At 38.8% G+C, this 23,099-nt stretch overlaps 2 protein-coding genes across 10 annotated transcripts in view; one reads left to right on the top strand and one right to left on the bottom strand.

Moving 5' to 3' along the window:
* Nucleotides 1-7,984, bottom strand: part of SHOC2 (SHOC2 leucine rich repeat scaffold protein) — a 56,030-nt gene extending 48,046 nt beyond the window's left edge. The window contains exon 1 of the mRNA XM_054728633.1: nucleotides 7,927-7,984. The gene's annotated coding sequence lies outside the window, so the exon portion shown is untranslated. The remainder of the gene's footprint in view (nucleotides 1-7,926) is intronic.
* The window catches only part of BBIP1 (BBSome interacting protein 1), a 139,310-nt gene extending 116,452 nt beyond the window's left edge, over nucleotides 1-22,858 (top strand). Inside the window, exons 1-4 of one of the 9 annotated variants that reach the window (XM_054728641.1) lie at nucleotides 7,850-7,921; nucleotides 9,450-9,547; nucleotides 21,562-21,633; nucleotides 22,526-22,858. In XM_054728641.1, the coding sequence (XP_054584616.1) occupies nucleotides 21,588-21,633; nucleotides 22,526-22,692 (213 nt within the window). In that variant the 5' untranslated portion in view covers nucleotides 7,850-7,921; nucleotides 9,450-9,547; nucleotides 21,562-21,587 and the 3' untranslated portion in view covers nucleotides 22,693-22,858. The other 8 variants (XM_028149421.2, XM_028149420.2, XM_028149422.2 and 5 more) reach the window with 8 other exon arrangements.
* The last annotated feature ends 241 nt before the right edge of the window (nucleotides 22,859-23,099 follow it).

Here is a 23,099-nt window from a genome sequence, read left to right as displayed (position 1 = left end):
ATTTTAGTCAAATACTTATGGTGCCTACTGTACTTCACCTCATTAAGCACATCTTTCCAATAACGAAAGTGTAACACATTAAAAAATTTTAATTGTAGCCTTGGCCCCTGGCCAGTAAGGCTCAGTTGGTTGGAGCACCTTGGATTTTGTTCCTAGAACATGCCTGAGTTGTAGGTTCGATCCCTGGGGAGGCAGATGTTTCTCTTTCACATCAATGTGTTTTTTTCCTCTCTCTCTCTAAAATCAATTTTTAAAAACCACCTCCTCCTGTGAAGATTCAATGTTTTTTTAATTATATCATTTTAGATGGAAACCTTTCTGAAATACAAAACATAGCTACATATAAAATAGTGTCTTGAAAGAGTCTAAGTGTGTTTATCACAACATTAAGGTGCCTTAAACTGATAATTTTTTTTTTTAAGTTTTGTATTTCCTTTTAACTGTTTTCCCTCTATTCTTATTTTCAACTCTCATTTGGGCTTTAGGAGTACCCCAGGTCTTTTTACATTGTTACCAAACTTCTAAAAATTGTATATTATGAGAGAGCAAAAAAGCCCTGAATTGAGTACTGGGGGATTCTAAAAGCAGGAAATGTGTTTAAGAGCAATGACACTTCTTTATCCTTTTTAGTGGCCTGTTTGTCTGGAGGGCTCTGCTCATCACAAAGCTTTCAGAATAGCAAAAAGACAGACATTAAACACATCATTACAAAAACGATGAGTGGAATAAAAAAAAGTGCAGGTGCTAAGGGACCTTTAACAGAAATATCTAACTAGGGATCAAAGAAGGCCTCCCCCAGGATGAAATACTGAAGGCTGAAGAGTGATTAGGTTAGCCAGGTGAACATTACCATTTGGTTTTATTCAAGGAGATATCAGAAAGTTTTAGTTTCCTATTAAATAACCTTGAGATAAATGAGATGTTATAACATTTATAAGGAAACTGTAAAATGTGAGAATTTTAAAAAGAAATTTCTCAAATTTCTGTAATGAAAATGAAAGTATCAAAACCAAAAGAAAAGCAATATGAGAATGTTTTAAAATGGGAAACTATGGCAGTATTGCACTTTGTGGGAAATGGAGTTTGGGATGGCAAAGAAGGCCTCACTGTGCCCTTGAAAAAGTATTACTATATGAAATATTATTTAATACTAGCCGCCCATTGCAGGAATACTCCTGCAAGAATAGGGCTTCCTACAGCCATCTCCGCTGCCTCGCTCCCTCCCACCCGTCTCCGCTGCCTCGCTCCCTCCCACCCGTCTCCGCTGCCTCGCTCCCTCCCTCCCGCCTCCGCTGCCTCGCTCCCTCCCACCCGTCTCCGCTGCCTCGCTCCCTCCCACCCGTCTCCGCTGCCTCGCTCCCTCCCACCCGTCTCCGCTGCCTCGCTCCCTCCCACCCGTCTCCGCTGCCTCGCTCCCTCCCGTCTCCTCTGCCTCGCTCCCTCCCTTCTCTGCTGCCTCGCTCCCTCCCACCCGTCTCCGCTGCCTCGCTCCCTCCCACCCATCTCCTCTGCCTCGCTCCCTCCCTTCTCTGCTGCCTCGCTCACTCCCTTCTCCCCTGCCCCGCCTGCTTCCCTCTTTTCTCCGCCTGCCCCACTTGCTTACTTCTCTGCAGCTTTGCTCCCTTCTGCAGTGCTTGGCTTCCTTCTCCACTGTCTTCAGTCTTCGCTCTGCACCTGGATATGCAAGTTAACTGCCATCTTGGTTGTGTTAATTTGCATATCGCTCTTGATTGGCTGGTGGGCGTGGCTTGTGGGTGTAGCGTAGTGATGGTTAATTTGCATATTACTGTTTTATTAGATAGGATTCAAGTTCAGAAAACTTCTAAATCATGTAAGACCATAAAAAGACTTCTACCAGGATATAACTACTAATCATATAGTCTGATCTACTTACCTGAAAAAGTGGCATCTATATATATAAAAGGCTAAGTAACCAACCACAAGTCCATCCAACTGTCTGACCGACTGACCGGCCAGTACATATGACACACACTAGCAATTTAAAAATAAACATTGACTCACACATGCACAATACATATAAAGCTCTCACTGGCACCAATCTCACGCGATGCCAGAATGTATCTGAAGACCAACTATTGGCACTTTGTTGTTGTTATATCATGTTGTTGTTGTTTATTAATCAATTTATCAATCATTGTTTTTATCAATGTGGTTTTTATATGTTTTTGTTATTTTTATATCATGTCTTCATTGTTTTTATATCATGTTGTTATTGTTTATTTACTAATCAATTTATATATTATTTTCATATACATTTTATTAATTTTCTTTCATCTCTGACACTTCTATTACAGAGAAAGGGCAAACAGCGATATTAAAATATTTTGTATTTTAATTTTATAATACTGCCATATATACTATTTTTTTTTGCAGTAATGTAATTACCACATGAAGCTTTCTTCTAATTAATTTCCTTTCAATGTGCACGAATCCGTGCACCAGGCTACTAGTTTTTAAATAAGTTTGCAAAGAAGTTGTTTTTAATTCTCAGAACAGCAAATTTTAAATGTGTAATAAAAACCTACCATGAGCTCTAAAGAAATTCATAATTGTTACTCTTAACATGATGCATAAATTCTGAGAAAAAGATACTTAATTTCGATTTTGAAACATAATCGGAGTTGTAAGCCTGGGAATCATTTCCTATCAGGCTAATATCTTCTCTTTTGTACTTAATTAAAATATTAATAAAATACACACTTTATTAAGTTTTAAGTAATAATTTTGAGCAGTTCCCCAACATTAATGCAGATCTACAGTTCAAGGCCCAAATTAAATTAGGCACACAAGAAATAAGTCTCTCAAAATGTGAGCTTTCATGAAAGCCTACTGTATCACCTAAAATATTAGGTCATACATGAAATCCAAATTGCTATTCACCTGCAATTCTCCAAATGGACATTAATGTCTCTAACTTCTATGCTTTTTTTAACCTCTATTTATCCTACTTATTCCTCAAGACTTAGCTCAGGCCCAATCCTCCAGTAAGCAATGCTGGTTATACATGTAGTGTGAGTCTTAACTCATCTAAACTCTTCAGTGTATAGTGCTATCAAAGCACTTGTCACTCTAAAACAACCAACTACTGATCTGTCCAGCTCAGGCAACAAACTGAACTTGCTGAGCGTAGGAAACATAGTATATTTATTTCTGCATCCTCAGAGTGTGAACCATGCATGGCACTCAGAAGGTCTATGACATTAGTGAATATGAAACTGTAGTTAGTAAGAAATATTTATAGAACAAAATTTGAAAGTTAACATAAAGACTATATGCAAAACTGTGAAAGTCTTAAAAGCAGGAAGGAGTACTGTATAACACAAAACTGAGAAAGCTCAAATTTAATAAATGAAATTCACTCCAAATTCTAAGACATTATCAAGGTCAGAACAACCCATTTCCACTTTACCTCCAAGACATTAGAAAAACTAAAAGAAAAAAGATCTATCTTTGTCAACTATAAAATTACTAAATTAAAATTGTAGAATTTATAAATAGTATTTGAGGACAAATAAAGTGCTTAAATTGTGATTGTTCACAGTGCTATAAATATTAGAAGATAGACATGCCAAATACTTCATAAAAGATTTTCAGGTTCATTTCATGTAGGGACCAATTATACCTTTTAAAGGTCTCTTGCAATGTTTTAGCTTCAAGCAATATGTTCATTCTTTCTGACAAAAGAACCTTTGCCTTTTAACAGCATTCACTACTTTTTGCAACCAGTGCTGATCTTTATAGAGAAATTGCAATGAGATATATAGTGTGAAATCTAATTAGTTCTTTTAAATCTTGATAATGGGAACTTCTTATTTTCTCAAAAAGCACATATGTTGCCAACATCTGAAAAGCTGAAGAGCCCTTTGTAATTAGAATATGCTTTTCACGTGTAAGAAATTTTGATTTACTAAAAAGTTGCAAACCAGGGGAAAATACCCAACAAAGGTATAATAAACATTAGTTTACCCTAAAATAATTCAACTACATATTTTAGAACATAAACCAATTTCTCAGACTTATGCATGTTCTTCTCATTAACTTTCAAATTTTGTTCTATAAATATTTCTTACACTGATGACAATTATATTGCAGAACACTCTATATCAAGTTCAAGCACACCAGAGGTCACCTTGTAACTTACACATTTTTTCAGATTTTATAAGTGTAGAGAGAGAGGTAGAAAAACACAAAATTTTAACTACTATATTAACAGAGAAAATAGTTTCAGAAAGATCTATAGGGCATAAATTTGATGCAGTGTAACAAGTAAACAAAATTCAGAAGACAGGGATAACAATATACATACACATATACATATATATGAAAGATTTAGCCTTAAATTATAACATGCCCATGCATAATATAATGCACAAAACGTAAGCCTAACAATAAACAAAAAATAACAATTTCATGCCTGTAATACTCAAGTATCACATAAAAATACTTAATGTATCACTCTGCTGCTAAATTATAGCCAATTTCTATCTAATTCATCTACTCACAAAATATTTACCAATTTCCTACTAGGAAATATCCAAGTGCTTATTTTATATCTAAATTTCCTCTCCTAATTGATATTTTATAATGTAAACTAGTTCAAGAATATTTCCACCAAGGCCAAGCTATAAAAACCTCAGACTCACTAAAGGCCTTGGGGGTCAACTTGTTTGGTTGTTTTTTATTGTTTTGGAGGGGCGTGTGTGTTGGTCTTGGCTTTGTTTTGTTGTTGTAAGTATTGATTTTATGCTTTTTCATACACGAATGATACAGTAAATTGAATTATATATATTCTTTTATTTAATCTTCAACCTCCAAAATATATCAATCCTCATATCCACAACAGATTTTTACAGATTTTAAATATCTTTTTACTAGAAAAAAATCTAAAAATTTAAACTGTTTAAAGAACAAGTCCTACAGAAATATTAAATTACATTACAGATATTGATAACTTAGCATATCTTCAAAACAAATATGACCATAATTAACTGCCCAAATAACAAAGAATTCCAATATTATCCACCCTTCCCCCATAATTCACACAGGTAAGCCAAGGCAAAATAATATACCAGCAGCTATTCAGAAACCATCTTTGGGAGTATTTCACAGAGAATTCCAGTTTCTGGCTCTCTGAACGTGGAACAAGCCCTGACCCAAGACACTGAAGAAATAGTATTGTTTAAAAAGCATAATTCCAGCAAGTCTAACAAAAGAATTCATAATTTTGCTTTCTTTTGAAAAGTGAAATGTTTCAAATTTCTGACTGGGTTGTAGTTCACAAGTTATTAATATAAATCTTACTTGCTACAATTATCAAAACACAGCTTTGATAAAATTTCTGAATATGGTAGTTTAAAAACTAAAAAATTACCCAGCTACAAGCTATTAATGTAGCTCTTAATATCCCTCTTTAATGCAAAACAATTTATAAAAAATAAGAGAAAATTTTAAACACTTGAAAACTATATTAACAATGAGATCAGAAAACAAATGCCAACCTGACATAAATATAGTTGTTTCTTCAAAAACTGAACAAACATCTTGGGGGGAAAGGAAGGAACCTTAGATACAGGCAAGGTCCATACCTCAAAACTGGCATTTCAAGAATATAGTTTTACAAGGAATTCCTACCATTTGGGACAACATGAATTGACCTTGAAGGCAAACAAGTCAGAGAAAGACAAATACTGTATGATCTCACTTAGATATGGAATCTAAAAAAACAACACAAAACATACTAACAAAAACAAAAAAGAGATCAGACTTGTGGTTACCAGAGGAGGATGGGGGGAGGGGAACAGGAGGAAGGTAGTCAAAAGGTACAAATCTCCAGTTACACAATAAGTGCTAGGGATGTAATGTACAACATGCTGATTATAGCTAACACCGCCGAATGATATACAGGAAAGTTGAGAGCAAACCCTAAGAGTTCTCATCACAAGGAGAAATATTTCCTTGTTTTCTTTCTTTTCTTTTTGTTATATCTATATGAGATGGATGTTACCCAAACCTGTTATGGTAATCATCTCACAATATATATAAACCAAACCAGCATGCTATATTCTTTAAACCTATACAGTGATGTATGTCAATTACTTCTCAATAAAATTTGAAAAAATGATTATTGTAGTTTTACATGGTAGCTTTATATTACATGTAAGCCATTTGAAAGTTACAACCTTAGACAAAGCCTTTATTTATTTGTCTATGGTCTATTTTTCAAATGTATAATCATAATGAATTAAAAGTACAGTGTACCTTATGTCCAAACAAGTATTTAAAAGGCTTATATTCAATCTAAGTTCCATAGGTAGGAATGGTCATTTACATACTTCATTCCTCAAAATTCTTGTCACTTGTCACATAGAAAAACCTTAACACGATAAATTCAAACTATAAATGTAAGCTTTGTGAATGTTACAAACTGTACCCAATAGCTACATTTCTTCAAATACAACGTAGCAGTTATGAGGATTATGGCATGGAAGTATATATATATTAGTACACTAATAAACTGAGGTCTTTAAAATAAAGACAATATTTCAGTATTGATGTTTCATTTAGATACAAAAATACTTGGTTACACAAGTGTACCCTGGGACTCTGAAAAACATAACAAAAATAAGTTTTAGATACAATAATCCCTCTGAGTAGATACTAGAAACTGCTGACATTTAAGAAATGTACAAAATTGCACAAGTGTAAATAAGCTTATAGGCTGCTGGTAGTTATGATGAAGGCAAATACTATACAGTCCACATCTGCAACCCACTTTTGCTTCAGCATCCCCAGAGACTTAGAAAACATTTCTTTGGGTAGGTTGCAAAACATTGCTTCCTCTTTTATTCTCATCACCCCCATTAAGATACAAAGCAACAGACGACAAAATCCAATCAGCGATTGTAAGGGGCTGGAAGCTTAAAAATCTCTCCAGCTCCCGAATCCGTATTCATTCCACCTGTTTGTAAATCCACACTAACACAATAACACAAACCCGCTGCTGATGGCGGGGAGGGGGGTGGTGGTGTCAATTAATGGTTTGGAGTCTTTTTATTCTTCTACCTAAACGTGGGGCGGGGGAAGAGGATGATACAAAACAATGGATACTGAGGGGCTGGGGGGGGGGGTGTCGTTTTGTCCTGAAACCTCCAGTGTTGAGTTGGGGGATGGGGGGGAGTACTTTTCCTCTATCTCTAAAAGCTGCGGTGCAAGAGGTTGCTTGCCATCAGGCATGTCCGACAGAGCAGTCTGAAATGCCTACAACTCGCTTCACCTGGCAACACACCCAAAACCTACCCGCCGCTCTCCACCGGAGGGAGAGGAGGCGAAGAGAGCGCGGTGGGCTCTGGGGAGGCGGCCAGGAAGGACCCCCCACCCCGTCCCTCTACCGCCGCGCCAGGGACCCCGGCAAGCATTACACGCCCTCCCGGACGCCCACGGTCTCCCTACAGCCCCGACCCGGCGGCTCCGGGAGCCGAGGGGAGCAGGACCGCTCTCCGGGCGCCCCCGGCCCGCGCCCTCGCGCCGGCTCGCCCTCGCCCTCGCCCTCGCCGGGCGCTGTCCCGGCCGCCCGCCCGCCCGCCGCCACCGCAGGCCTGGCCCCGGTCGCTGTCAGAGCCGGCCGGCTCGCTCTAGGCGCCCGGCCGCGGTCCCTGCACGGAGAGCCCGGTCCAAGGGCCCAGCCCTCCCAGCGACAGCACCCAGGAGAGCCGCGGCGGCGGCGGCGGCGGCGGCGGCGCCTCCCAGGGCCCCGGCCCCTGGGGCCTCGCCCCGGCCCCGCCGGCTCGCGCCAGTCAGGGCGCGCGGGGCCTCCCCCTACCGACAGCCCGACAGCCCGACGGGCAGGAAGGGAGGCAGGAAGACCCGACCTACGGACACCCTCCCGCCTCAGCGGCCCCAGGTTACCGTCAGGAGCCCCGACTCCGCCATCCTCCTCGCTCGCCCTCCTTCCTCCTCCTCCTCCTCCTCCTCCTAAGAAGAGACGCTGCCCAACCGCCGCCCCCCGCCCGCCCCTCCCCCACACGCCCCGCCCCGCCCCTCCCCCACTCGCCCCGCCCCGCCCGCCCCGCCACACTTTCGCTCCTACCACCCCGCCCCGCCCCTCCGGCGCCGGCCGCTCACGGGCTGGGGAAGAAAGTCAGGCGGGGCTAGGGAAACCGACGCTGCCCAATCAGAACGAGGCACTAGCGCCAGCGACGCTACCCAATCAGAAGCAGCCATCGGCTTCGGCTTTCCTCGCCCCGCCCTTTCCCTCTCCTCGGCTCCTCCACGCCCTCTCCCGCCCGCTGGGCGCCGCCGCGAGCTCGCCGGGTCACCGAGTAAGCCTCCAGCGGGGTAGAGACAACACCCAATAGGAAGGTACCGTTGAAGCCAAAGCAGCCATAACTGATAATGGCAACGGGAGTTTACGGACCTCCCGTCTCCTGTGTGATGTAGTTTTCCCTTCGTCCCCTCCGTTGCCCTGGCAACAGCTAAGCGGTCTGGGAAGAGAAGCATCTGTAAGTAGACCCAAAATGGGACCAAAGGTGACCAGACATCCCATGTTAGGCAAGTTAATTAATATTCCGGACTAGCTGCCTGGGATGGGGGCGAGGAGGGAGCAGGTGTCCTGGCCCTTGGTTTGCGGGACGTCTGGTCACTTACCTATGTGGACCAGAGTTTAGGGCTCCGAAAATCCCTGTCCTGCCCGGAAGTTGCGTTTGGCACTCCTGAATGGGGTCAAGGCGGAAGAGTGGGAATCGCGTGCGCCCCCGGGGCTCCGAGAGTGCCCATTTCGACTGGAGTCGCGAAGCGATGTGGGTGTCCCTGGGCCTCCCCCCCTGAGATGCAGGCCTGGGCCCGACGGCCCCTGGGAGACGGAGCGCCGCGGAGGCGAGCGGGGCCTTGAGTTGCTTCCGCTGGAAGCAGCTTTTCTTTCCGGGCTGGCCCGGCGGCGGCCCGCCCTCCTCCGCCTCTCTGTGGGGCGAGGCCGCCCCACCGGCCCCCTCGCCCAGCTGCAGCCAGCCCTCTCCGGAGGGGCCAGGGCGCGGGCCTCAGGGCGGAGCCCTTCACTCCCGCTCCAAGCTCCTGACCACGCCTCCGCAAATTCCTATTAAGTACTTTCACCTCCTGACCTTTGGAGGACGAAGAATTAGGGAGCTTGAAGAAATCATTTTCCATTCCTAGCTAAAAAGGAAAAGGAGGTCCCTATCATGGCAGCAACACTTCTCTAAGTCTTATATGCCCGCCTCCTTCATATTTTGAATTTTCTCCCTTTTTTTCCTCCTCTCGTGAGGATCTGTAAGCACTGATTGCAGTTCTGGATGAAGGTTTACATCCGAATTCTGCATGTCTGCGGTTTATTAAAGAATTTAATGCTTGTGAATATATAACTACAGTATTTGTATATGTAATGCTTTACAAGAGTTGTCACTCAATATCTCATGTAGTTCCTTCTCTAGACTTGAGTAAAAAATTGTCAGTCATTTTGGTGATACCGGGTTGGATGCCTAAAACTGCAAAGGAAAAAGACCAGGAGAACTTTCAGGTAAATTGAAAATCGGTTTTACCCAGCCAGTCAACAACAAGGGTGCAAACCTACCTTCTTAATTTCTACTTCCTTAGTACTCATATCCCAGCCAAAATGAACTACTCGTTTCTTCCTATGTTACTCTCTGAAGCACCTACATTTTGTGATTCTGTATGCATGTCCTGGTTATCGTTGGAGGTGTTTCCAGATTCTCCCCAGCAGGAAGTAATTTTCTCTGAGCTTACTTAGCACTTTTAGTACCTCTTATATGACCTCTATTTTATATATGAGTTGCTTATGTCCTTAGTTTCACTACTATGTTTATGCCTAAATAGAATGGTTTGTATCAGGTTCATCTTCCTGTCATTTTACCCTGCACGTGGTATTTTGGTAAGTGTTTACTGAAAGATTGAATTTTGAGATGTCTCCTGGATGCCCAAGATATTGCCAGCAAAGTTTTTTAGAACTTCAGTTTATCCGAAATTCAGCATAGTCCCTACTACTTAACCTTTCTTCGGCTTCCCCTCTGAAGACTTGCCAACACGAGCTACTCCCCCAATTTTTTATTAAAATAAATATTTAAAAAGTTGAAAAAATACAATAAACATTCATATACCCTTCACCTAGATCCAACAGTTGTTAACATTTTGTCATATTTATTTCATCCCTTCTCACACACATTTTCATTGTCATTGAACCATTTGGGAATAGATTGCAGACACCTAATGTTAAGTAGATGCCCTAAAATTTCCAGCATGTATTTCCCAAGAATTATAAAGTTCTCCTGCAAAACACAGTATCATTATCACAACTAAAAAAATTAATAATTCTGTACTATTTAAAATCTATTATGTAAATTTTCCCATTTGACCCAAGAATATCTTTTCTTCCACTCCCCTGGCAAAAAAAGAATTAGGATCCAGTCAAGGTTCCTATATTGTACTTGGATATTGTAACTCTTTAGCCTTAATGTAGAATAGTTCCCTCATTCTTTTTTTTTTTTTTTTTTCCTTGTTACACTGGCATTTTGAAGAGTTCAGGCCAGGGTCTTTGTCTCTTGTAAATCAGAACTTGGTCTACATACTTGATCAGATTCTACGAAACATTTTTTTCTAGCATACTTTACAGTATTCATACTTTTCCAGTCATGATGAAGCCTTCTCAAATGCAGCTACATCTACCCATGCCATGAGTTGAATTCATTCCACTTCTCAGCACATACATCTTTCTATGGTGTCTTATAGTTTAGCATTTAATGCTCCTGTATGTGTGGAGTATGCATTAGTGCCCTGGACTGGCAAGACTGACTACCTACCTTTATTAAATGTTGCTATTTTTCCTACACTTGGAGCTGATGGAATGTAATCTGCAGCAAAGTGTACTGATATCAGCATAGTTTTTGAGTTTCAACTCCAAGGACTGTTGATGAAAGATGTGTGGGCCCTGCAATTCATCTACAGATGAATACTGATGTTATTAAAGCAGGTATCAAGGCAACTGCTGGCCATCTGGCCACATTTCAATTTAGGCAATGTTATTTTCCCCCCTGAAATTCTCTTGCAAGTCCTGATTGGTCCTGGTGTTCTGTGATAGCTTTTTGGTAACATTCATTGAAGCCTATTAAAATTTGCAAAATAAAAATTATACTTAATGGTACATTAGGAAAATTCTCAGCCCAATGGATGGAGATGTACTTCCAGAATTTGCTTCATAATCATGAGAAAAACTCCCAAACGTGCCAAGCTCAGTAGTTCTCAGATCCTAGACTTATTTTTTATCATGAGAGATAAGTGCAAGGAAGAAAATGCACTTAAGGGAGCAGAAGGAAATGCTCTGGGAGGGCAGAAATTGAAAGTTAAGTAATGTACTCCATCACTCACTTCTTTTGTGTAGAAGAAATTTTGCTCATGTGGCACTGTGAAATAATTTTAAGTTGACTTCATATTCAAGTAAGGCAAAAGTATATACCAATTAAGACCACAGATTTTAGAAACAGATCTGGGTTTCCAGAACAGGGCCATTCACTAGCTGGTGACTTTGGACAGTTTACTCATTCTATTAATCACCTATTACATGTAGCTATAAAACCCCTTAGGATTGTTGAACAGAATGACTCAACTATATATAAAGTGCGTTACTTAGTGTGTAGCACATGGTATATTATATGTGTGGTAGTTAATAACTTCCAATTTGGGCACATGGGCATGAAATATTTATCAAGTAATAATGAATCTAAGACAGTGATTCTCCAAGTTTAATGTGGGGCTCTTAATAAGATAAGCAGAGATTCTGATTCAGAGAGTTGGGGAAGCCTCCAGAAAAATCTATTTTTAATAATTGTCCAGGGGATTTTGATGCAGGTGATCTGAGGATCATATTTTGAGAAACACTGAAGAAATTATCAAATTTTTCTCCTTCCTTGTATACTGTTGAAATAGCTGTATATCTCAGATGCTGGGAATGTAAAAAGTTCTTTTTTTAAAAAAATATATTTTATTGATTTTTTACAGAGAGAAAGGGAGAGGAATAGAGAGTTAGAAACATTGATGAGAAAGAAACATCGATCAGCTGCCTCCTGCACACCCCCTACTGGGAATGTGCCCACAACCAAGGTACATGCCCTTGACGGGAATCAAACCTGGGACCCTTCAGTCCACAGGCCAATGCTCTATCCACTGAGCCAAACCGGTTAGGGCTAAAAAGTTCTTCAAATATCTTTTTAAAAGGTTAATAATATTTTTAGGACCACTTTCTAGTCCTGAATTTTAAAATGGCAAAAATTATGAGAAAAAGACATTTTGCATGAGTAGGATGTTGTGTCATTTTCTACTAACTTAATAATAGTGTCTGCTACTGGAGTATACCAGAACCAATGCCATCGTCCAAGTTCACCCAAGAAGAACAGTTCCTGTTCTTAGGCCTAGGCACATTCCAGCAGCTAGACACCACACATTTTATTCTCATGAGTCTGGAGTCATTAGCCAAATTGAAACATGTTGCAACATTTTTCTACCAGCAGATGCCAGATAGCAGAACAGAATAGAATCTACTATGGCTTCCAACTACATGACATATGAAGTTATTTGGCATCTCCAGATGAGCATTATCAAACCAAATTAGGCACCCAGCTAGCATGTGGGCAGCCATTCAGTGAGAGTGAGCATGACTACATTGTGTCTGCTGAAAAACACCTTCTTTTAGGGCTCCCACTTTTACTTTTTTCTCATGTTAGTTCACATCCAGAAATCTGCTTTTGAAAGTCCTTCTATTAAGTCAACCACAAGACTTGGGTAAGACAAAAGATAAACATTTTTGCTGTTTTTTCTACCAGTCCTGCTACCCCCATCCACAACCTGGACTAGCCAGATTGAATTTACTTAAAGCAGGAGTGGGGCCGAATAAGGCCTGTGAAATCATTCAGTCTGGCCCTGTGAAGGCAACCACAGGCAGGACTCCAAATTCATTAATCTAGGAGCTTTTTTCATAGCAACCTAAATGTATATTAAGTGAACTATATTAAGTGAATGATGTTATGAATATCCAAACGGCCCTTGGCAGAAAAAAGATTCCCCACCCCTGACTTAAAGGGAACTAATGTTAAATATTCACAAAAGAAAAATGTCCTGTCCTTTACATAAACAGGATTGCTTCTGATGTCTCCCTCAGTTCCCAGATTTTATTTTTTGCTTCTTAATACACATTAATTATAAAATAGGACAGTTTGGCATATATGTTGCAGTGGCTCTGTATTTTACTGAAGTTGCAAAGTCACATGCCTGTAGCTGCTGGCAGGTAAGGTAAAGAGAACCAATACACTATAGTGGAAACTAGAGAATTCCCCATGCTCATCTAAATGGGGCATCACTTCCCAGCCCTAGCTAAATTTTGCCATGTGGGAATATGGGCCTCGTGTTGCCATATGTGTCAAGAGGAGCTGAAATTTGGACTTTAGGTAAAATATCCTGCTTTTTAAACATTGGTTCAAATATTTTTAAACATTTAGCAAGCCAGCAAAACATTTAACAAATAGAACCAAGGGCTACCAGTTTATTACCTCTGTGTCTCTTACATGAAAACATGATTGGTACTTTGGTTGAGAATCTCAGAATGCTTAAGCAATGTTTTCTTTTTGCCATATTTCAGGTGCATTTACTAATCTAGTTAGGCAACAGGTGACTTGTCACCTTCATCAGAAATTCAAGATAGGTTCTTACATACACCAAGCTTCTATTCCCTTAATGATAGTTTTGAAGGTTTTCACTTGTGCCGCCAACTTAAAAACTTGTCCATATTTTTTCTACCTTGCACTATATTACGAAATAAGTTTGCTTTATTATATTTTTAAAAATATATTTGATTCAAATATCAAAAAAAGATTATTGTACTAAATTGCCTTTGTAATATGAGAATGTATTAGTACAAACTAATAAAATATATACTATATTAAAAAATATATATTTAAGAACACATTTGGCAGTACATGCTCTTGAAAAGTAAATAAGTAAAACTGATTTTAAACAGAAAACACTTTCATATTGTCTTATAGTTACCACTGTTTTGATGAGGACTCAGAGAATGTTTAGTGTTGAAAGATACTTAACTGGAAATCTAGAGCAAATCCTTTATTATAGCAATATGAAAATTAGGCCTGGGATAATAAGGGTCAAACAGTATTTCTAAGCACTTTTATATCCACTTTTCACTTAAACTTTGAAACCCAGGACATATACTAAACATGTTTTTTATGAGAAAATCAGACCTCCAGTTGGTTACACAATGTATTCAAGGTCACACAGCACAAGAGCATCCAGAATACAGTCCTGTACACTATTTAAGGTATAAATGTGATTAGAAAACAAATGAAACAAACTCCAATACAAACTTATTTTAAATGATAAATTGGATTTTACTGTCGTAACTTATTTAAAATACTTGGAACCCTAGATACTCTGAAGCATTTAAATTCAAACATTTAAAATGGGGTTCTGTACAATTAGGATAAGCTGGTAAGTTTTAGATAAATTAATGGGTGGAGAAGAATTATGATTGGAGTGGTAGACACATATGGAGGATAACTACATTGACCTACAGAATGGCTCCTTGGGACACCTCGCAAAGGTTAAAAATGGATTGAGGAGACTAGTGTGACCTAGGAGGACAGTTTTAAAAACATCTAAATACTGTCCTGAGAATTTTTAGAAACCAAGACTTGGCTTTGGCACCTACAGTATGTTTTAATTTGATATTTCTGATCCATAGTATATGATGCTTTGCGTTAACAAGAATTGAATGTGGATTTTAGTAATCTATTTTCTTTCTGTCTGCTCCCTAGATGACTATAGCCTACATTTTCCAGATGCCTAGGTGAAACTAGGTTACAATCTAAAGCTAATAGTCTTGTCCAGCTCTTTAACCCATGATCTTGGGCTTATCATATGTTCATATGTCTGTGAGAAAAAATATAAAACTTGTAACTTTTAAAGTGCATATTTCTAATTAAGGTTGCGATTTTAAAGTTCCAGTGGCATCTTTTAAAAATAATGCTAATGCTATAAACAAAGCCCACAAATAAAAAGCAGTATTTTTTCCTGCTAAATTTCTTTCAGAGTGGTATCAAACAGGACAGCTGGAATGCTGACTCCTCAAATTAACGAGTGTGAGAAGGAAAGACCACGTCCGTTAGAGCCATACATTAGTCTGATTTTGACATAATTCTCAAACTAAAGAGAAAAAAATGCAGTGCTTTAGTCAGTATTCTGCACTTATATTTGTATAGAGAGATTTATTGTTTTTTTCATATTATCTTCATCCTCCTTTGCAAAGATAATTAGTAGCTTCAAAACTGCCCATTTCAGCAGAAATTGAAGATCATGTTACTTTAACCTTCATTGGCTTCTACACTCTATAGTCTATTCTCCTCTTATATATAATCTTAAATGTTGGTGTTCTTGCAATGGGGCACCATATTAAATGCATTTGGGGATCTTCAGGCCATTCCCACAGATGCAGCATAGAGAAAACTGAAGAGACCAGGCTTTAGAGTCAGGCTTGAGTTCAAATCCTGTTTCTCTACTCACCAGCTATGTGATGTTGGGTAAGATAGACCTGGTTTGAGTATGTTAAATTTAATTATGTATGAGGGGATGCAATGGAGGGTGAGTAAATGAGTAATTCAATTCAAAAGTTACCTCTTAGGGTAAGAGTTATTTTCAAAATTACTATAGAAATCCCTTTAAATATCTGTGTAGTTAAAATACATGATTTTGTACTAAAACACTATTCTGTTATTCTTACGCAAACTAAAAATTAAGAGCCACTATGATAAACTGTAGGAAAGAAGCTAAAGTAGATTTGTAGGCATTGAAAGTATTCTTTAAGATAACTTTTAAGACAATATGGGTGTAAAGGAGTGGACAATTATAAAGTGTTCCTGCTTGCCTGTAGGTTTTTCTTCATTGTTTTTGTCTTTTAAATAAACATGTACTTTTAATTGATTTCAGAGAGGAAGGGAGAGGGGGAGAGAGAGAGAAACATCAATGAGAGAGAATCATTGATCAACTGCCTCCTGCACATCCCCCACTAGGAATCAAGCCTGCAACCCGGGCATTTGCCGACCTGGAATGGAACTGTGACCTCCTGGTTCATAGGTTGGTGCTCAACTATTGAGCCACATTGGCCGGGTTCATTCTGTTTTATTAATAAGCCTCTATAACTCTAATACATGTCAGTAGGCTATTATTATTCCTGAGTATCTATAATTTAAGGACAACACTGTAATGGTATAACAGTAAGAGTCACCGAAATTCACTGAGCTTTTACATGTGCTAAGGACTGGTCTAATGGCTTTACCATGAATTCTCTTATTTAATAAGCTAAGTCAATGCTATTATAAGCTGAGGCCTAGAAAATTAATTTGTTTAAATGACTAATCTGTCTCCAGATCCTTCTCTTAGACACAACACTATACTCTGATCTCTTTTTACCACCAATCCTACCACGATCTGCCATCTTTCCACATCCTTCTTAGGGGAGATTATATCCATTTGTGTAGCTTCAACTACTGTAGCACTGACTCTCTGGGCCTCCAGTTCTTTTTACTTTCCTATTGGACTTCCACACTCAGTGGGGCTGAAACTCATTCATGGTCTTTTCCCTTCCCTCCTAACCTGTTTCTCCCGTGTTCCCAACTTTCATTAATACCTGCAACCATTCACTCAAACATGTTAGCTTGAAATCTCAGTCATCCTTGATCATTTCCTTATCACCCAAAAGGTGTAGGGGGCATGGGGATTGGATTGGTGATGGAGGTTTAAATCTGAACTTCAAGCTCAGAGGCATGTCGGTCAAGGCTGAGCATGAACTGGCCTCCACCTTGCCAGTCCCACCACAGTACATACACTGAGTTTTGTTTTTCTGTTTTTAATCCTCACCCCAGAATGTTTTCATTGATTTTCAGAGAGAAGGGAAGGAGGGGAGGAGGGAGACAGAGAAAAACACTGATCAATTGCCTCCTGCATACACTTCAACTGGGGATCAAATCTGCAACTTAGGTATGTGCCCTAGCTGGGATTTAAACCTGCAACCTTTTGGTATATGGGATGATGCTCCAACCAATTGAGCCACCCAGCCAGAACTGGGCTTTTTTTTTTTTTTTTTTTTAATGCTTCTTTCTTTAAACATATTTTTCACTTTGTCTAGAACACCCTTCCCTTGCTACATAACCAGCTCTCTTCATAGTGAACCCCCATTCATCCTTCTGGGACTAGTCACAATGTCATGTAGTAATTCTTAAGAGACCAGCCACTGTCACCTATCCTGAGCCAAGGCACTCATGGTTTTGGTTTCTTAAGGCACAGTAGATATGCTTTTATTAAATTTAAACTATGTTCAATTGTACCTATTTATTTACTTGTGTTTCTCCTCCATCTCACCTCCCCCAAATTCCTCAAGGAGAGGAACTGGTTCTTATCCACTGTATCTCCCTCATTTAGTTGTGGCTGGCACATTACAGACATTTAGTAACTTTGTTGAAAGAAAAAATCTGTTTGCATAGGACACATGATCCCAAATTCTCCTTCTTATATTACATTTATTTTCTACTCTGAAAGAATAATTATCATCACCGAAAACAGCATCCTTTCAATTCCAGTGTTTACATCCAAAACTTAATACCAGATATATAGCCATTAACTTTATTTTTTATGTTCAGTAATCCTTTTGTTAATGTGTAATTTGTTTTGATCAATTTTTCACTGATTGTAACAACTCAATCCAGAATATTTTTTTAAGTTTTTCATTTATATTTATAAACATTTTTTGTAAAAGTATGATAGGATGATAATTAAAATGTGTTCAAGGGTGAAAATATATTAAAGTAAAATTAAGTGGATGGAAATAGAGGTCTAAGGAGAATACAATGTAAAATATCTAACTAAAAAAGAAATTCTTTTTTAGTTAATGGATGATGGTAGCTATCAAACTACTCTAATACTTAGATTATACTGGGTATACTTTTCAAAGACTGATATAAAAGTTATTTTTAAGTATGCTGGAAATTATATCCTTTAGAACTAAACTTATAACAAATTTATATCAATTTAGAAATATGTAAAAGAGTAGTTTATCTACCTAGTTTTTCAAAATCTGTGGGGGTTATGGAAGCATAAAACTTGAAGGCCACTGATATATAGTCTCAAGCTTCAGGAGCATGCTTTAGTGCTCGTCTAGTCCCACATCTCTAATTTAGTTTGATCACCAAACTAAATCACCCTAGAGATTTTTTAACTTACCCATTCTCTAGGAGAAATTACAAACTAAAGGAACCATGTGGGAAAAGGAAGCAGATTATTTTCTAATAATCCAGACCAAGAGCTTCAAAAAATGATTGACACTGCATTCTCTCTAAGCAGTAAAAGTTTAGGTTCTATTAGTGTAAGAGTTTTATGTTTTAAAATGCCTTGACAATCTGTATCAATTTTAACCAGTTAACTACCACGCGTCCAAAATGGGATGATATTGGAATTTCTTCCATGTGTGCTGGAACATTTATGAATTTAAGTTACCATAATTTTCTTTATAAACCCAGAGATGTCACTAACAAGTCTGATTTTAAAATTGGGCGACCAGAGTTGATATGCGAGGTTTGCAGCTATAGACGTGCGTGGCATGTGGGGAAGGTCCGCCGCTTGCGTCCAAAGACGCTTATGGCGTACAAAGGTTAAAGTCTGGTGTGGTATGGCTATTCCATAATGTAACCTTTGACATATTGGTGAACATTTATCCATTGCTCAACGTTTTATCAATGCAGTGCTTTAATGAACATTGTTCTTCTTACATCTTTATCCACCCCTGCTTTATTTCTTTAGGGCTTATTATTTTTAGAATGTTTGGGTCAAAGAAAATGTATGTATTAAGTTTTCGTAAATACTACAAAATATTGGTAGCTACTATAAAATATCCTTCTAAAAGAAATCTACCAACAAACCCACCGAACAACAGAGCGCACCCATTTCTCTTCTCTAACTGCAGATACTATCAGGCTTTTGACTTTTTTTGCAAAAGACGTTACACACACACCAAAATGAGAATGATTTTTACCTTAATGAGGCTGTAGTGATTTTCCTATTTAAATTGCAATGCATGACCCCAGCATTCCTAAATCCCTTTATTTTTTCTATATCATGTACCATTCTCCTAGCATTGTATTATTTCTCTCCCCTTACTCTAGTCTGCAAACTCCAAAAGGGCAAAGTTTTTGTTTTTTGTCTCTTTTGTTCACTAATTACTAGTGCCTGGCACATGGTAGACAGATAATTATTGAATTAAATGACGTGGCAATTTTATGGTAAACATGAATTTCAGCCATAGCTGGCATGTTTCTTCTTTGGCCCATCTGTCTCTGATGTTACACACATCTTCCCAATAAGAAAGTACACTTAGAGCAGCCACTGCTTCTTAGGCCTTGTTACACCTAACAGAACACCCAGGTTTGGCTATTAGCAGGCCATCTGGAGGAAATTAATGCTCCTTCCTACTCTGACTCCCTGGGCAGTTGATTATCAAGACAGTGTAGCTTTGCCGATGTAGCCATCCAGCCACCACCATGCTTATTTTAGCCCTTCCCTTCCTGTTTCTCTCCTGCCAATGCCTAAGGGAACCTAGGAACAAGAACCAGACCTAATAAAGCATTCCACCCAGGCAAGTGATGGCACTAATCTGCCCCACACCGGGCCTTTGGCCCCACACCCTTTCCCAAAACAATGGCAGCTTAGTCAAACTGAGAACTAAGGTTTGGTGGAGCACCAAGTTTCACTGTTTTCCTCCAGCCAGAATTTGGATGTGAAAGAGATATATACCAAAGAAAGCAAAGGACAGTGATTGAATTTTGGGTGGCTGGCATTGCTAATCTATAAAACAGCTAATAAGAGTTTAGTATTGTTCACCCACCAGTTTAGCATTTTGATAAAAGTTTGGTGACAAAAAAATGTTTAGCTGTTATGTATTTCCTTCACATTTATCAACATCGATAGGGTATATTCTCCTTTTCAGTAGCGTATGTCAGATTAGGCCCAAAAAGGGCCTAGTGGATGTTTTCATTAATATCTGTAATGGAGACGCTATGTTGTTTTAGTTATATTCAGGCTAATCAGGTATCTAGTGTTACTAGCCTTCAACAGAACCCACAGGGGCAGGGAGGAGAGGGTAGGGATGATTACTAGGTACCTACCACTGGCAGGCCGAAGTGCAAGGAGGAAAGAATGTGGCAGGAGGAACTGTGCATTCTAAGGAAATTGCATATGCAGTTATCTCAGATTCCAGTTAGTGATGAGTTGCTTACTTTATTCTCTAGTCCGTCCCCTATTTCATCTTCACTCCCAGAAAGAGCAGCATAATGGTAAGATTGCTGCTTAGGTGTTCTGGAATAGGAATTTGAATGAGGGGAAGACGCTTGGTGAATGAAGAGTAGGAAGCTTTTATCAGGAACGTCATAGTAGTAGTGGAGTGGGAATAACTAAGCAGCTTCATTTGATTACAACTCATTTGCAGTGGGCGGTTAAGGCAGGCACCAGGCCAGCATCACCACTTTATAAATAATAAATCTTCTGTGGTGGTGATGTTGTGAAAGACACATGGTTAAGGTTGCATCAGCATCAGTATGGCGAAATATCACAAAAAGGGCGGGACTGTGTGGAGAATCACCTGTTTGGAAAGGGATCAGGCTACAAATTACGTTCAGAACACCTTGAATATATAGCATAGCTATAATCTGGGATGTAACAGTGGGAACAAAAGTCATCAGCCAGAGATGGCATATATGCTAGGATATTCACAAAATACTCATATAAGGGTATTCACTGGTATTTAGCATATAGTATTTCTGTACTGAGGAAAATAGCAAACTGAAAGCATACCTCATTTCTGTTCTTCAAGAGCCAATTTCACCTATTTGCTATTTTCTTACAACTTGAAAGTGTGCAGCCAGTAACTGATCCTTAGGATGCCTTTTGCCATTATAGCAAAAGGATTAAAGTAGAAACCAGCTATTGAGAGAAGTAAGAATGTTAAGAAATGTTTACCTCCTACCTCATCCTTTCCCTAATTACCTCTTACCTCCTTCCAAATGGTCATGTACGTCACCCGTCATTCAGGGAAGATGCTATCAGTAAACCAAGATGGCTACACACAAATGCCATTGTTTTTCTCAGCTGACATCTACTAGATAATTATCTTTGTCTAAACAAGTACCAATTTTTCTGACAATTTCTCACTAGGAGGGGGTAAATTTAGAATATGCAGTCTTCCAATTAACACTACTGACCAGTGAAAGTTGACAAGATCTAGATGCTTATATGAACTAGCTCAACCTTGTTTCATTTACAAGATCCACAGGAAATTAAGGGGAAAATTATACGAGGATAGGTAGTTTATTTATAGGAATTTGATTTTACTTCTTAAATTACAATGGAAATGTCTCAAGCAATATGTTGGGAATTCATTCTTGAATAATACTAATAATTGATTTCTTCTTGAAGGAAAAACTATATCCAGCAATTCAGATATGGCAGAAGTGAAGTCCATGTTCCGGGAAGTTCTTCCAAAACAAGGTATTTAAATCACTATTACTTAAGTGATAGGATATAATAGGAACATAAAAAGTAATAGGCAGTGTCACATAGTAGGCTCAGTAGCTAAGAATCTGAAACTACAGTGTTCTGTGTCCCACATTTACTGTCCATCAATTGCTTTATTTTTCCCAGTAAAATGATGACAAATGAAGCACTCTTTCTTAAACCTAGAAAGCCTGTTATACTCAAGATTGCAGGTTACAACCAAAATTCTTAATGAAAAAGAGTACTGTAATATACCATAATTTATATCTATAAAAGCCTAAGTGACCCTTACTACTAAACAACTGGAACAACCGGTCGACCAGTCGCTATGACACACACTGACCACCAGGAGGCAGACGCTCAATGCAGGAGCTGCCACCTAGTGGTCAGTGTGCTCCCACAGCCAACTTCCCGCGGCCCCTCCCCACCACCTTTGTGCACAAATTTGTGCACCGGGCCTCTAGAATTAAATAAGGTCTGAATCTGGGTAAAAAAAACCCTAAATAGTAAGAAATGCTAAAGTTTTCAGTGAAACACTCAGAAATTTGAATATTGGTGTTAAATTAATGCCATACTTCACTATGTAAGTATTTTTAGGCACTATGCATTTCTTCCAAATCTTTTCAACTAAACATTTGACATGAGTTGTGTCTTATATAATTTAGAATTTTAGCTATAAAGTTTGAAACTTGTCTTCCTCATGAACTCCCTAGCATTAAATGCTTTTATGTTTATAAAATTTAGAAATGTTACAGGGGTAGACTATGAGAACAAGAGATTTTCATTAATAATGGGTTAAGTTTTTAGACCTTCATTCTAACTGCAAATCCAAACTGCCAAACAACTGAATTATCTCAATCAAATTCTTATTTCTTTTTAAACTTAGGGCAGTTGTCTGTGGAAGATATAACCACAATGGTGCTGTGTAAACCCAAACTTTTACCCTTAAAATCTCTGACTATGGAAAAACTGGAGAAAATGCAGCAAGCAGCACAAGAAACAATTCGCCAACAAGAAATGGCAGAAAAGGACCAAAAGCAAATGACTCACTGAATAACTTAGCACTTTCTAGCTATTAACAGTAGCTAGAAAATAATCCACCTGTATGCTGAAAGTAGTATGTGTTAATAAAACTGATATTCATATAGGTAATATAAAATACCCAAGACTAATGAAACTTGTATGGTTTGTAATGAATATAAGCCATTAACAAAACTAACCCAAATCTTGTGTGTTTTTTTACCCAAGTTTTTAGAACTAGCAATTAAGTTCGTGTTCACCATTACTATTACACGGCTGATAACATTCTTAGGTATAAGTGACTAAATACAACTTTTATATTCAGAGAATTTTTAATGTTTATTAAAAACTGAATTTAGAGTACATTCTAATCTTGCATTAAGTGCTCATGATGGGCTTTTACATTACCTAATTTTTAAAACTTTTTATGAGTTTTGTGT

Source organism: Eptesicus fuscus, chromosome 17, assembly GCF_027574615.1.
Source record: "Eptesicus fuscus isolate TK198812 chromosome 17, DD_ASM_mEF_20220401, whole genome shotgun sequence".
Lineage (NCBI taxonomy): Eukaryota > Metazoa > Chordata > Mammalia > Chiroptera > Vespertilionidae > Eptesicus > Eptesicus fuscus.
The sequence above is the reverse complement of the archived record's forward strand: the minus strand, read 5'-3'. Positions and strand labels throughout refer to the sequence as shown.